Genomic DNA, 16728 nt, shown 5'->3' with positions numbered 1-16728 from the left:
TCTGCTCTCCAGTGCCCTGTGACACTGGATAGAGTCTCCTTGCCCTGTTTCTTTCCATCCCACGCCTCCTGCATGCCCATGGACCCGCGTGGTTGGAATAGGACCCTGTTCTTCATATCAAATATCCACACCATGTCCTTGCCTTTGTTCCCTATGTCCTCCCAAGTCTGTTGATTCTATTTGTCTATCAAGGTTCTGGTCAAATACAACTTCTCTCTTGAATCTAAGATCACTAGCCTGAGTGTCAGAAGCCCCAAATGGTAGTCCTTACCCAAAATAAGCTACATAACATGGATAAGATCTTTGGACCTTTGGACCTCAGTTTCCTCATATGACAAAGGAACTGGACCTTGATAATCTGTGATTTCTTGATACTCCAATACCATATCTTTCTTTCTCAAGAGCAACCTTTCTCAGAATGTTGCCCTTGAGACACTGTGGAGAAGATGTTAGCTAGAGTTAGATTTTAGCTAGCTGAGTTAGATTTTAGCTAGCTGAGTTAGATTTTAGCTAGCTGAGTTAGATTTTCAGCTCTGCTATTAATCAGTGTGTGACTTTAAGTACATTACTTAATCTCTCTGGGTCTCATTTTTTCATTAGTAAAAGATAGGGTTGTTGGGAGGATTAAACGTATGGTAAAATTATCTAGCACATATTAAACACTGTCAGGATACATTAGAAAAAGGTAAAATTTAATTCATTCAGATATAAAATGAATATGTTTTAAAGATTTTTAAAAATTCATTATTAATGAAGGAACTGGTAAGATGTTACAACCAGTTCAAATGGCCATCCAAAGAATAGGCAAATGTATAGATTAGAAATGTTGCCAATGGAGGACAGAATGTTTCCCACAGTGCAAGAGGGAAGTTGATCCCCACCGGACAGAATGTAATTTGCATGTCTATAGACAAGAATTATTTTGTATTATTATCAGTTATCTACAATTTACAAAGTTGTCAAATGGCTCAAAGGCTATAGGAGCTGTGCGTCTCATGGTGAGGACAGAAGCAGGAGAGACAAATCACTTGGTCACCATTAAAGATTTGCTTCAGTGGAATATATCACGGCTCACCCTCCTTTGGGCAGAATGGTCTCATGGCTGAGTACAGCATCAGCAGGATGGAGAGGTCCTCTTAGAGGGGGAGAAGAGGTCCATGTATTAGCAAATGACAATAATATCTACTGTACTTTGTATTTATTTTATAAATTCTTTTCTTTTTAAAATTTGTTTATTTGAGAGAAAGAGAGAGAGAGAAAGAGCATGCCCAAGTAGGGGGAAGCACAGAGGGAGAAGCAGATTCCCTGCTGAGCAGGAGCCGACATGGGGCTGGATTCCAGCACCTCGGGATAATGACCTGAGCCAAAGGCAGATGCTTAACTGACTGAGCCACCCAGATGCCCCTATTTTATAAATTTTTAATCAGGTTTATCATAAAGTAAGTCAAAGACAAAGAGGAGCTGTGAATCACAGTTGCAATCCTGCATCAAGCTCAGCATCCAGTTAATTTCTCCATTTTATGTTTATTTCACAGTATCACCAAGACCTGATTCATACACAAGTAGAAGCATACTGATGTGTTCAGTTTTACAAGAGAAGATTTGCAGAGATGTGAATTTTTAAAAAATAAGCAATTCAAAGGAACTACTTCTCTGTATTCAGGGATATATCCCGATGTTCAGATATCTACACAGATACGGTGGGAGAAGCTTTATTCTTAGGTGAGCACAAATGCCTAAGTGTGAGTGTGGTTGGCTTCAATATATTAAATTTTTATTTGGGATAAATGCATTTGAGAGTGTGCCTTGTTATTTTAAAATTCTATTTTTCTATACACATAAATTATGAATATATTTGCCCAAGAAAAAATTGAAACATTACTGAGAAGGCCAGTCTCCTTTGACTTTCCCTCTGACCCTTTACCTATCCTGATTCCAGGTTCCTCCTGAGTTATTATAACTATTATCAGTAAGGGGGCATATGTATTTTATATAATATGTATTTTTCTGCAACTTGGTTTTCCATGCAATCGTATCTTGGAAAATATTTAAAGATTTTATTTATTTTAGAGACAGAGAGAGAGACCACGTGCAAGTGGGGAAAGGAGCAGAGGGAGAGGGAGAGAATCTCAGGCAGACACCCCACTGAACACAGAGCCCAACATGGGTTCAGTCTCATGAACCTGAGATTATGACCTGAGCCCAAACCAAGAGTTGGATGCTTAACTGACTGAGCCACCCAGATGTCCCCATATCTTGGAAATTTTTATGTGTCAGCTCCTAAAAATTTATCTCTTTAAAAAATTAATAATATGGCTAAATCATAATTAGTCTGCTTGCCTAATGATAGGCATTTGGTTGTTTCCAGTTCTTTGGTATAAGTTATGCTGCAATGAAATAAGGCCCATCATAGTGTTTATTAAGGAACAGTCTTTAAAATGCATAATTGCAATGGCTAAAGTCTGTGCTTTCTTAGTTTTTCAGACGTATTGGTGTATATAATTAATGTTCATCAGTTTGAAAATCCCTTTTATAACATTTACACAATTAACAAGCCATTACTTATTTGTGTAAAAGTCATTAAATGTGAAAATCTTGCTTTTAAACTCTTGATTCTTTGAGTTTATTTCTATGAAATGCTGTGATATCTGCCACTCACCCCACTGGTCTCTCCTCCATTCCTTCTTTCCTCTCCTCCCACTCTTCACTACACCTCTCTCTTCCTTTTTTTTGCAGGCTCCTAGTTAGAATAGCATTGCACATATTATTTCTTCATTTATTCTGTTTCTATAAAATCTGTAGGTCATTGTTAAAACAGAACTATGTACAGCATTATTTTGAATCATAAAGATCAACTTGGGATGAGAAATCCTTTGCTTTTCCAAACGGGTTGGGAAGGATATGAACTGGAAATAAAATTGCCAACAACAACAATAAAACTGAGATTGAGCTGGTTTTCACATTGGTACATATCTTAAACTTGTTTTTTTTTTTTTTATTGATTTGCATAGTTTGAAGGGATGACCTAAGTAAGTGCTCTTACTACTTACTCTGCTGAACTTTATGTTTTAAAGATTTATTTATTTACTTGAGAGAGATAGGCAGAACTTCTCATAGCAAGAATAATAAAATGATGAAGAGATTTAATAAATGCATTTGAATGAATAAATAAATATTTGAGAAGGGGGAAGCATGGGACCTTTTAGATTTACACTGAAAGTTCAAAACCTGTGCTATCAAATATGGTAACCACTAGGCACAAGCCGCTATTGAGCTCTTGAAATGTGGCAACCACTGCTGTGTGTAGAAATGATAAACATTGGGATACCTTAAACAAATAGTTAAATAAACTGTTAATATTTATTTTATCTTTTTATGTTTCAAATGCAGCTACTAGAGAATTTTAAATGCCACGTGTGACTCAGTAAATTTCTATTGCATAGCAATGGAAACCAGGAGGAACCAGGAGGAAGGCTGTGCCTAGCCAGCTTTGTTTTTGCATTCCCCTCTTGGGTAAAGACATACTTAAGTTCTGATCCTACCCTTGGTCCCTAAAGGTGATTAGGTTGAAATCCCAAGAGGACTTGCCTGTGCTTTTTTTCTGATTGGTTTTGAAGATTTAATACGGTTTCAGTGTAAGACTTATTATATCAGATTTTTACTGCTCTGAAAACATGAAGTGAAGAATTGGAGGAAATGGTAATCACTACATTAGCCTAACAGATAAAAACAATTTCTTTTTAAGTTTTTCTGCAGTAGATTATAATGCAGCTCATAACAGTGAGACTCATCTTGGTAGAGATTTAGAGTTGTGATTTTTGATTCATAAAAATTCCTTACTTTAGCCTCTTTACCATTTTTGATAGGCTTCTCTGCCTTTGCAAAGAAAATTGAGGCAGTTACATTCATTTGTGGGATATTTGGAGGCTTATCTTTTCCCATATTGGTAAAGACAGCATTTCTTTGGAATGTTGTGACTTGGTATCTATTCAAACACACACACACACACACGCGCGTGCGCGCTACCACTACCACTCATTTTGCATGTCAGAATTTCTGGTTTGACTTTTGTCAGTCTCTGAAGATTTTTTTTTAATCAATAACTTTATTTTTTAGTTTTACCTTCACTGGAAAACTGAGTGCAAAGTACAGAGAATTCCCATATACCCTTGCCCCTACACACCCACTGCCTTCCCTGCTGTCACCTTGATGAATCTACACTGACATATAAATATCACCCGAAATCCATAGTTTATATTAGGGTTCACTTCTGGCTGTACTTTCTATGGGTTTGGACAATGCATAATGACAGCTATCCATCATTATGGTATCATGAGGAATAATTTCATTGCCCTAAAAATCCTCTGTGTTCCATCTATGCCTCCCTCCCCCAACCTCTAGCAGCCACTGATCTTTTTACTGTTTCCATAGTGCCATCTTTTCCATAGTGTCAGATGGGTTGGAATCATAAACTGTATAGCCTTCTCAGATTGACTTCTTTCCCTTAGTAACATGCATTTAAGATTCCTTCATGTGTTTTCATAACTTGATAGCTGACTTCTTTTAGCACTGAATAATGTTCCATCATCTGGATGTACCACAGTTTATTTTTCCATTTACCTACTAAAAGACATCTTGTTGCTTCCAAAACATCTGTGTGCAGGTTTTTCTGTGAACATAAGTTTTCAGTTCATTAGGGTAAATACCCAGGAACATGGTTGCCAAATTGTAAGGCAAGAATATGTTTAGTTTTGTAAGAAACTTCGAAACCATCTTCCACAGTGGACATACCATCTTGCATTATCATTAGCAAGGAATGAGAGTTCCTGTGGCTCTACATCCTTGCCAGCATTTGGTTTTGTCAGTGTTTTCGATTTTGGCCGTTCCAGGAGATGTGTGGTGGTGATGATTGCTGTAGTATGTCTAGATCAGTGATTGAGTTGGAATTCCCTTGTCTCAGCAGAATACTGCTCTTAGAGGACTGAGGTATGTTGTTGATGTTCTGAGATGGACAGCAAGTCTCTTATGTGGTGGCTCTCGAAGGATAAGAGTTGATGGCAGACCAGATGGGGCACCAATATTTCATCTAACACTGCAAGCTTTGGCCAGCTCTGCTCTGTGGGTGATTATAAGTATAGCACGGGCTATGCACTTGGCAAGGGAAAAAGTGGGAATGCTCAGTTTGAGTTGGAGGCAGCCTTTGTTCCATTTGGTGCTGGATTCATTCTAACCATGATTTCTGAATTACATTGGGGGGAGTGTGTGTGTGTGTGTGTGTGTGTACACACACGAGTGCTTGTGTGCATGTGGGGGGATATTGGTTACTTTAACACGTAGGTTTTGTTCTCTGAGAGCAGCTTGTGTAACCAGCTGTCAGATGGAGGGGCCTCATTAGCAGAGCAAATTCCCGGGAAGGCATTAGAAGGAAACAGAAGCTGCCAGAACTTGATTGGCCTGAAAAGACACAGCTAGGTAAGTGTTCTGATCCTCCTCTTTAAGATAGAAAAGAGAATATGCTCCCTCTTGAACAGAGAGCAGTGGAGTCAGGCCTGTACCCTGACTGTGTGACCTTTGGCTGTAAGTATAGATTGGGAACTGCATCTATAACATGGGTGCTGAATAAGTAATTGTGGATAAGCCAGTCTGAGTCAGCCAATAGTTGACCTTAACTGTCCTCTCCCTGTTGTAGTGAAATCCCACCCATGGCAGACCTACCTCATGGCAGGTTTCTACCTTGTTTCTGACGCTGTTAGAATTGGCTCACCCAGCACCGCTATTCCAACTCTCCCTGGCACTGCCCTTCTGCCTTCTGGTTTCCTGCCCTACCTTGGAAGCCCCAGCCAGCCCTGCTGGGATCAGCTCCTCGTGTTCTGAGTGGTAGCAGGCAGCTGTTTCAGTGATGTCTTCAAGCCGTGAATACATACATGCTTCTAATTACCATCTTCATGCCCCATTGCCCATTGGTTTCTGCTGACTCTCATTCTCCCCATCATTGTTTCCTACCTCCACCTCCTCTCCACCTCCTCTCCACCCCCGCCTGGACCCTGGCCGCGGCTTTCAGGCTGTCCTTGTGCCTGACCTCTCTCTTATACTGTCTTTTTGGTGTCTGGCATCAAATGAATGTAAATAGGTAGGCACATTTGGAGATGGGAAAAAGGTTTCTGAAAAGATGGTGACTTTATATGAAGAGGACTCTTTGCATGGCCTGCTCAGCTGTTCTGTCTAAACCTCCTGGACAGATTCCCTCATTGGGCTGGTACTTGAAGACATCTCTTTTCTAGTGGTCTGTTTGCCATCTGTCCAGGTCATTACAATTCACTAAAAAGAGCAAAAGGTGGGGATTATGTTCACTGAGAGAAGTGAAATTGCAATTACCTTGGGAAGGAGACCACAACAGAGAGCTTGAGTGTTAAGTGTTCAGAGCAGGGATCTTGTTAAAGTGCTACATTTCAGCCCCATGGCTGAACCGTGTAAGGGGATTCTGTGCTTCTGAGAGCTTACAGAACTGTCTCTTAATGGTTTGGTGATTAAACTTAGGCCTCCTTAAAACAGATGCAACTAGATAAAATGAGCTCTGATTTTATGCTTAATCTTTGCTGTCTCTGATGGTTGTTGAAGGAGGAAGAAATAATTTTTTCAAGAAGTAAGGTCATGCAATAAGAGTAAGGAGAGAAGAATAAAATGTTAGAGAATTTTTTTTTCCTTTTTGCTAATTGGAAAAAAATTAATACACTTGACCTTTGAGCAATATGGAGGTTAAAGGCACTGACCCACCTCATGCAGTCAAAAATCTGCAAATGACTTTTGATTCCGGTAAAAAAAAAAGTAATTAATAGCCTACTGTTGACTAGAAGCCTACTGATAACAAAATCAATCAATATATATTTTGTATATGTATTATACACTGTATTCTTACAATAAAATAAGCTAGAGAAAAGAAAATGTTATTAAAATCATAATGAAGGAATAACACATTTACAGAATTGTACTGTATCTATAAAAAAAATCCATATATAAGTGGACCTGTGCAGTTTAAACTCAGGTTGTTCAAGGGTCCACTATATTTGAGTCTCACACTCTTACTAAATACTACATATGCTTCTTTATTTTGCACAATCTTATTAAGTTGGTGTATATGTCCCCATTGTATAAACGTATATTGAAAGCTTGAGACAACTTAGTAACTAGTTCCCCAAATCAAGTTTTCAGCAATTTAAAAAATTTTTTAAAAATATTTTATTTATTTACTTATTTGAGAGAGAGAGAGAGAGCGCACAAGCAGGAGAGGGGGCAGAGGGAGAAACAGACTCCCTGCTGAGCAGGGAGTCCCACTCAGGATTTGACCCCAAAACTCTGGCATCCCAGAACCCTGGGATCATGACCTGAACCAAAGGCAGACATTTAACTGACTTGAGTCACCCAGGTGCCACTCATCAATTTGGGATCTACTAGGGATGTTATATATCTTCCTCCCTTCTCCTCTCATCCATATTTTCTTCAAAAAATATATATATGTCATAGTTTATTCTGCACTCAGTATTGATATCTCGGTAGAGATAACCTTGTGACACATATTGATATATATCAATCATGTATTTTAAGAACTTTTAATGTTTTTTTATAAATTTTTATTTATTTATGATAGTCACAGAGAGAGAGAGAGAGGCAGAGACACAGGCAGAGGGAGAAGCAGGCTCCATGCACTGGAAGCCTGACGTGGGATTTGATCCCGGATCTCCAGGATCGCGCCCTGGGCCAAAGGCAGGCGCTAAACCGCTGTGCCACCCAGGGATCCCAAGAACTTTTAATGTTTAAATAATGATAAATTCATAGGCTAATGTGCAGGGAAAGTCCTGTGTATCTATCATCTAGTCTTTCCTAGTGACTTACATGACTTCAGTATGATCTCTAGACCAAGAAGTTAACATTAGTACAATCCATAGAGTTTATTCAGATTTTTATCAGTTATGCATAAGCTCATTTGCATGTCATGGTATGGCTATACCGCTGTTTGACAATTCACTTAATAAAAGATAGCTTGGGTAGTTTTTGATTTGGAGTTATTACAAATAAGGCTGTTATGAACGTTTGTGTGCAAATGCCTGCATGAAAAAGAAGTTAAGTTCTTCTGATGTATGTTTAAAAATTCATGTGTGCTTAAGCATGAAAAAAACTCATCATGTTGTGTGGGAAGCTTGATGGCCATAGAGTGAAAACTCAGTTAGAACTTGATAATTGGGGACACCTGGGTTGCTCAGCGGTTGAGCGGCTGCCTTTGGCCCAGGGCGTGATCCCGGAGTTTTGGGATCGAGTCCCACGTGGGGCTCCCTGCATGGAGCCTGCTTCTCCCTCTGCCTGTTTCTACCTCTCTCTCTTGATCTCTCTCTCTCTCTCTGTGTCTCTCATGAATAAATAAAATCTTTTTAAAAAAAGAACTTAATAATCGTAGCTGTGGTTACTTTTCAGCAAGTATAATCTTTAACAAACATCATGTGTCAGAAGAGATTTCAACCATTGCAAGCCGTATGTTGAAGCTTTCACTAACCGCACTGGCTTTTATACTCTTTTGTTTTATCCATTTTATTCTAGAGTTAACATTTCTGCCAGGACCAGTTATATGGCAGTATGTTCTATTTTTTATTTTTTTTTTTACAAATAGAAATAACTCAGCCATAAAAGCCAGCAGGAGTGTAATTTATTGGCACATTGGTTTGGCCAGTCTTTAATGTGTATATGTATTAAATGGTGGGGAGTAAATAGGCAAGGGGAAGAGTAAGAACAAAGCCTTTTTTGGTTTGCTTTTAAGTGTTAAAAAATATCAGAAATAAAAAGAAAGGCAGGAAAAGCAAACTCAACACTGGATTATAGTGCTGGTAATAGAAAAATAAGAATCTATTTCATATTGATTTCCCATATCTTTGGGATTAAAATAAAATGACATGCAAACACTATGAAATACATACAGTTCTCTCATTCATTTTTTTTTGTTGTTGTTGTTGTTCAAGGAGATCCAATTTAATGGAAGAAGGCTTTCCAACAATATTCTTTACAAAGTGATAAAGATGTAATTTGCAACTGACATCTGCAGATGGATAGCAGAAACCATATTCACGTTCTTCTTTTATCTTAAAGTGCCAGGCCGAAGCTAATTCATTTATTCATTTACTTTTTCATGTAAATGATCTCCTAATACTTCTGCTGTATTATGATATGCCTGGCTACTGAAGTGGCCCCCTCCCATACTGCCTGCCCCCTTTTTCCCCTTGATTTCTCATATTCATGACTTCTTGGAATTACATTTGTGCCCTATGGCCACTTGACTGAAATCTACCTCTTCTTCAAGGCCCACTTCCAATGCCCCCTCTATTGACTTGCTCCTGACTTCTCCTAGCTAGAACTTATGTAACTTTCTTCTGATTTTTCTCAACATTTTATCTGTAGCCCTTTAATCTTTTCTACTTTGTATTGTGGTTATCATGTGCATGTCACATCTTTGCCACTCTGTTGTTAATTTCCTGAGTGCTGAGTTCCTGTTGGATCTTTCTTAGTATTTATTTGTTCTCTTCTCCCCTCCCTTTCCTTTCTTCCTTCCTCTGTCTTCTGCCTTTTCTTCCATGTCTTCCACTGTTCATTTTATTTTCTTTCTCTCATTGGTATTCATTAAATATGTGCTGACCACCTGCTATATGTCAGACACTGTAATAAGGGTTTTGGATAGAGAGTATAAAAACACATATTAGGTTCCTGGGGATAGCTTGATCATATATTTAAGTGAAACATTAGGAATGAAAAAAAATCTCTGATTATTAGATTGAGAGACTAAGAACATCCTAAGGGAAAATGTATTGAATATTCCTCTTCAGAATTTTAAAGTAAAGTATTTTTTTCCCCGAGAGAGAAGCGTGTAATACAGTTTTCCTTAATGGCAGTAGACTGAATAGGACCCATTTCATTCCTACATCCAGGATTTTGTGAAGTTAAGAAAAATTATGTTCTTAAGTTTTGTTGATAGACATCAAGTGGATGTCAGCTGATGATATAACTGAAAATGTCAAATAAGACATGACTGAAATTCAAATTATGTGTTAAAATAACTTCAATTGGTGCACAGAATGCTTCAGCCAAGCATTCTGGAAGCTCTGAAAATGTAAAAAAGACACACGGAAGTAGAGAATAAGTATTTGATTTGCTCATCACTTACCTGTGCGGGATCTAATTTGTATCTTGTCTCATGGCTGAGGTGCCTGATAAACAGAAAACAGGAATTGTGTCTTACAATTACACCATCCTCTAATTCTTGTCTGCCTTTCTCCCTTCTCAAAGAAAAAAAATTTTTGTGGAAGGAATGCAGTGCACTCAAAGCTGGGAACTTCCACTGAGCATAATTTGTTTAGAGAGTAGTCAGTACAGTAGGGATTTGTAGGGCAAATCTACAAAGCTGTCAAAAGTTTAGAGCCTTAGATTTTAAGTGAAGAATATAAGGAGCTGGAAGAAATCCATTTCCAAACAATAGAATCTCCAGGAAACCTTCCTTTCAATGCGGCGTGAGGAAGGCCTACGGAAGTATGAATGTGGGAGTATCAAGGACATGGACCAAGAAAGTAGAAAGTGAGGGCAGCCTTTAATGTCAGGCTTCATTTGGGATAAAATCAACAGTAACGGCCCCTGTAAAATTGATCAGAGTGTAAATTAGGAAAGAATCTAGAAGAATGTATTGAGTAGTTGTTTCCAAAGTTGTCTTCTATATCCTCTGTAGATGTTAGTTTTGCATTTTCCTCTTGTGTAGAGTTGGTTTCTAAATGGAGTAGAGCATTTGGCTGCAGAGAAGATGTTTGCCCCACCTGTGTCACAGCCATAATGGTTTAAACAGACTGAAGGTATAGAAATTACTGCAATGCAAAATATGGCTTTGGAATTTATATTACTGGTGGTCTTGATGAAAACAAATAGTATATGATCTGTATTTTGTCAGGAAGATTTTGATTTGCTCCCCAGAGCAAAATTTTAGATTTGTGTGGAATTTGTCTGACACAGACTGAACTCTTGGGCCTTGTTTGAATACACTTTATCCTTGTATGGATTGCCAGGATTTGAGGCTCTTGTGTGCTTTTCAGAAAATATAACTGCAATTTTACACTAAATGTCTTTACTTTGTAAAACCAAGAATCTGTGGGGTTTTTTTCTGTCTTGGTTTTAAAGTATCTGCAAATTTCTCTGCTTCAGATCTATGGGATTTGGCTTAAGTGCCCAATTTTGAGCAAAGGACCTATTAAAATTTTGGTATTTTGGAAGCCCTTATATCATATTCTGTGCTTCCTATTTCAGAAAAGCAAATTTAGAATTTATAAAATTAAATTACCCTTCTGTCAATAAAACTTAGGAACACAGTTTTCCTTAAATTTGTGGAATCTGGGATCTGGGAGTGAAATGAGTCCTAATCTACTGCCATTCAGGAAGACTCCATTTACATACCCGTCCCTCAGGAAAAAAAAACAATTTACCTTCTTTTAAAATTTCGGATGTAATGAAGAGACTCAGAAATTCTAAGTGTGTTGGGAGATAAACTAACTACCTGGGAGCTGTTGGTGCTGTTGGCCAGCAGAACTGCTTCTCCCATTATCAGTGTTTGCTATAAGTGTATGAGCATATAGCAAAGTGATTATAAACTAATACTTGTATTGCCCTTTTGAAAAGCACCCTGTTGAGTGAGACCTGGGATCTGGCTCATGGATTAGAAGTTTCTTTTTACTGCTTCCTTTTAGAAAGTACAAACCTCAACAAACCATCTCCAACTGAATATACCTCAGTGAGGTCCCCTTTCTTGAGATAAAAGGATTTCTTCATATGCACATTGACCTACAGCCATTCTGAAGTACTTGCATTCCCCAAACGTTCCTGGGCCTGTTTTTACTTCTGTGTTTTTGATTTCTTCTCTTCCTTTAGAACTCACATGCTGGAAGCACTCTCTGCTAGGACTTGTCCATACTTCTTGAGTAGAAATGGGCTCTCCCTTTGGGTGTGGCCTTACTGGAGCCACTTGTTGCTGTGTCCTGATGTCACCTGTATGTTCTTTTTGTCCCCTGCCCAACTAGGCTTTGTCAGGGCAGGGGATTTGCTGGTGTCTTTTTTTCACACGACCCAGGATGGTCCTTGGCATATAGCCTTCCCTTGGAATTCTTGGGATAAAAGCTCACTGAGGGTGCACAAAGGGGCTAGGGTGTCTGGGGGCCAAGTTCTTCAGTGGTCAGACCCAAAGTGCCTGTGCTGACCAAGCTGACTACTAAGGGCAGAAGGGAGGTCCTTGGATGCTATAGGATGGACTGGGGCTCCTATGGCTTTGGAGTTAGTGTTCCCTGGGGTCTGCCCCCTACCCTCTTCATCCATTTTCTTCACAACTCAGCTTCTCCCAGAACTTCATCTAGTCTCTTCAGACTCATGATTCCAAAATCCACATCCCACCATCTCTTTTCCCTAAACTTCAGACCTATATATTCAAATTTTGTCTTCACTTAGAAGTTTCATAGGCAGCTTAATTTATGAAGTCCAAATGGAATATGTTTAATATCTTCCATTCCAAATTTGCTGCTCTTGCATGTTCCCTATTTTGGTAAATGGCACCATCATCCATCCAGTTGCCAAAGCTACAGCTGGGGGTTATCCTTTCTTCTTCTGGTTTCTCTGTGCCATATACAAAGTTGTGTCCCATCAATTTGTGAAATACCTCTTGGATCCAGCTGCCTTCCTTTGCCCACACCATCAGTAGCACAGTTTGGGCTGGCATGTCTTACTTGGCAACCCCCAAATTCAGATATTTGCTTCTTATTATATTTCCTTTGGGTCGTGTGTAGCTATCCTGAAGCCAGAGTAATTTTTCTAGAACACCAACCACTAATGTTATCATTTACGTTTTCTGTTTAATGGTTCTGCATTGTTTTCAAATTAATATCTGAACTCATTAACATGGTACACCTGGCTTTCCATGAAGACCCATACTTCCTTTTACCACTATAGTGCACACAGTCTTCTCTGACCATATTGTACATCCTTTACTTCCCCAATGAGTGAGCCTCCAGTCCCTTGTACGTGTTCCTTCTGCACAAATTGATTCCTTTTTCTCCAGCACTTTCACTTGCGAATTTATCCTCCAGTTCGCCATGCGATGTCACTGCTTCCATGATGCCTCCTTTTGCCAGCCTGCCACAAGCTGCCAAGTACCTTATACTTTGCCCGTCTTGCATTAATGTGACTTGTTATGTCATACTCACTCAATTGTAAACTTGATTAGGGTTTGGTCACCTTTGTGTTCCATTACCTAGTGCTATGCCTGGCTTAGCACAGGTGCTTTAATAAAGAGTTAAGGAGTGAGTCATGGGGGAGGAGTCAGCCATGGGTGAATATGAAAAGGAAGTGTCTGGAGCCTTAACAGATCAGTGGGAGATCTTTTTAAACTATGTTTTTTTGCTTCTCATAAACTACTGGCTCTTCCAAGGACATTCTTTGGAAGTCAAGCTCAGAGTTGCTAGGGAATTAGAAAAAAAAATTTAAAAATCTTTATTGAAATATAATTCAATACCAAAACATACACCCATTTAAAGGGTACAATCAATATATTTCATATATTCAGAATTGTGTGACCATTACCAAAATTTAAATTTAGAGCATTTTTGTTAGTTGAAAGGGAAACCCCATATCCATTTGTATTCATTCTTCATTCTTACCTTTCATTCTCCCTCAGCTCTAGGCAATCACTAATCTACTTTCTGCCTCTATATATTTGCCTATTCCTGACATTTCACATTAATGGAATCATATAGTATGTGGTCTTTTGTGTTTGGCCTCTTTCACTTAGCATGAAGTTTTTGAGATTCATCCATGTTGTAGCATGTATTAGTATTTTACTCCATTTTATTGCCAAATAATATTTTATTGTATGAATATACTAGATTCTCTGTTCATCAGCTTATTGACCTTTGGGTTGTTTCCACATTTTGGCTACTATGAATCATGCTGCTTTGAACAGTCCTATATAAGTTTTTGTGTGGATATATTCTTAGTGTTTTCATTTCTGCTGATTATATACCTATGTGTGGAATTGTTGAGTCATGTGGTAACTCTGTGTTTAACATTTTGAGGATTGCCTAAGAGTTTTCCAAAGCAGCTGTACCGTATTAAATTTTCACTGGCAGTGAATGAGGGTTTCAATTTCTCAGCATTGTCAGCAACATTTGTTATTATCTGTCTTTTGGATTATTGCCATCCTAGTGGATGTGAAGTAGTAGCTCATTGTGGTTTTGATTTGTATTTCCTTAATGGATAATGATACTGAGTATCTTTTCATGTGCCTGTTGGCCATTTGTGTATTTTTTTTTTTTTTTTTTTTTGGAGAAATGTCTATTCAGATCTTTTGGCCATTTTTAAGTAAGTTATTTGTCTTGATTATTATGTTTTAAGAGTTTTTTTTATATGCTCTAGATAGTCTCATCAAATATATGATTTGGAAATATTTTCTCCCTTTCTGTATTTTGTACTTTGTTTTTTTGATGGTATTCTCTGAAGCACAAAGGCTTTTAACTTTGATGCAGTCCTGTTTATCAATTTTTTCGTTCGTCACTTGTATTTTTGGTGTCATGATTTAAGAAAATCTAAAGTCTAATCCAACTTTACAGATTTACTCATGTTTTTTCTAAGAGATTTATAGTTTTAACCCTTACAATTAGGTCTGTGATCCCTTTTGAGTTAATTTTTATGTATGATGGAAGGTAGCACTCGTCCTTCATTCTTTTGTGTGCAGATGTCCAGTTACCCCAGAACCATTTGTTGAGAAGACTTATTTTCTCACTGAATTTTCTTGGCACCTTTTCCCCTGTCAAGGTATTTTTATCTTAATTGTTTTCGGCAATCTATCGTATAAATAACACAAGTAGAAAATGATAATAATAATTAACATTACTGAGTTTTTACTAGGTGTCATGAACTGTTCTAGATCTACCATTTAGTACTCATAGTAATTCTGTAAGGTAGGCACTGTTGTTATCCCCATCTTACAGAAAGGAAGTGGAGCCATGGAAAGGTTAAATAGTTTGAAAAAGGACACAGCTGGTAAAGGCTGGAACCAGGATTTGAACTCAGTCAAGCTGACTGTACAGCCTGTGTTCTTAACCATTATGCTTTGTCTGACTGTGTCTTGTTCACAGGAAATGTAAAAATATAGAATAAATTCTACTTTCCAGCGAACTACAGTCAGCATTTTCATATACACAGTCTTAAACTTTGTTCACTACAAAATAATGTTATAAGAATGGGATTAGACTACATATACATTCTTGAAGTGGTTTTATTTATTTTATTGATATATTGATATGGACTTTTCTTGTCCATAAATCTCCTTCTAAAGCATCATTCTAAATGTCTGCATAATATTATACCGTATGTCTGTGCAATCCACTCTTGTTGGACATTTAAGTTGCTTTTGTTTTTCATCTTATAGACACTGATGCATGCATTCTTTTCCTTATTCTTCTAGGTTTTACCCTAGGATAAGGAAAAAATCCTTTTAGTGGGAATTTGAGAAGTATGAAAAATCTGTAAAGCTTTTAATACATATGAAAGATTATTCACTAGGAAATTCCTATCTGTTTATCATTAATATTTTATATTTTGTATCTGATAGGTGATTTTGATCCTACATTGCTTTATTTTTTTTTAATTTTTTAAAACTTTTATTTATTTATGATAGGCACACAGTGAGAGAGAGAGAGAGGCAGAGACACAGGCAGAGGGAGAAGCAGGCTCCATGCACCGGGAGCCCGACGTGGGATTTGATCCCGGGTCTCCCGGATCGCGCCCTGGGCCAAAGGCAGGTGCCAAACCGTTGTGCCACCCAGGGATCCCCTACATTGCTTTAGTACACATCTTTTTGATTATCAGATTGAATGTGTATCAACAATGATTATAATTTTTCTTTTGTGAATTACCAATTTGTATTTTGCCCATATTTCCATCTAAGAACTGTTTGTAGGCTAAAAAACGTATGAATCCTGTGTCCTTTGTTTTCTCTCCCTCTAGTTTATCATTGATTTTAAAATTTTTTCTTATGATTTCTTTCGATGTATAGAAAATTTAAAATTTTCAGTAGCAACATATACTAGCAAAACATGTATCAGCCTTTACCTTTATGGCATCTTTGTATTTAAAAATAAGACGTCAAAATGTTGTTGCCAGTACCTGGTTTCCATGAACTGAGAGAGGATATAAGAAATAAAAATAATTTTCCTATATTTCCCTGGCTTGTTTTATCTTAAATGTTGGTTATCTGTATTCCTTTAGCTTACAGAGAAATAAAGCGTCAGTTTAACCATTTGGCATTAAAAATGTTAGTGGTGAGACAGACTGTAGTGGAGAACTGGGGTCTCCTCTAAATTGTATTGTTTACAGCAATATCTTTTGCTACATAGTTTGTACTCATTTAAATTTGCTCCTAGCATTTAGATGTGATATCTTAAAATTCAAACAACTGGTTTGTATGAGGTAGTGTGGACTTCTACAGAAACACTGGTTAGAAAAATCACAGACTATCCAATCATGAACTTCATTCAAGTGCCACCTCAATACAACATGGAGATTTGGGATTTTCTGCCTGAGTGAATTGGTTATTTCTCAAGCAGTGGAACAATTTCTGGCTTCCTAATCTGATTTGTTGAGATGATGATGGCCACCAGACTGATTTCA

At 37.9% G+C, this 16728-nt stretch overlaps 1 protein-coding gene across 6 annotated transcripts in view; it reads left to right on the top strand.

The window, feature by feature from the left end:
- Positions 1-16728, top strand: part of PDE1C (phosphodiesterase 1C) — a 488275-nt gene that overhangs the window by 229810 nt on the left and 241737 nt on the right. The window contains exon 3 of one of the 6 annotated variants that reach the window (XM_038557261.1): positions 1536-1722. The exons of the other annotated variants lie outside the window; for them this stretch is intronic. Within the exon in view, the coding sequence (XP_038413189.1) occupies positions 1676-1722 (47 nt within the window). The 5' untranslated portion in view covers positions 1536-1675. The remainder of the gene's footprint in view (positions 1-1535; positions 1723-16728) is intronic. 6 annotated transcript variants of the gene reach the window in all.

Source organism: Canis lupus, chromosome 14, assembly GCF_011100685.1.
Source record: "Canis lupus familiaris isolate Mischka breed German Shepherd chromosome 14, alternate assembly UU_Cfam_GSD_1.0, whole genome shotgun sequence".
NCBI lineage: Eukaryota > Metazoa > Chordata > Mammalia > Carnivora > Canidae > Canis > Canis lupus.
The sequence above is the reverse complement of the archived record's forward strand: the minus strand, read 5'-3'. Positions and strand labels throughout refer to the sequence as shown.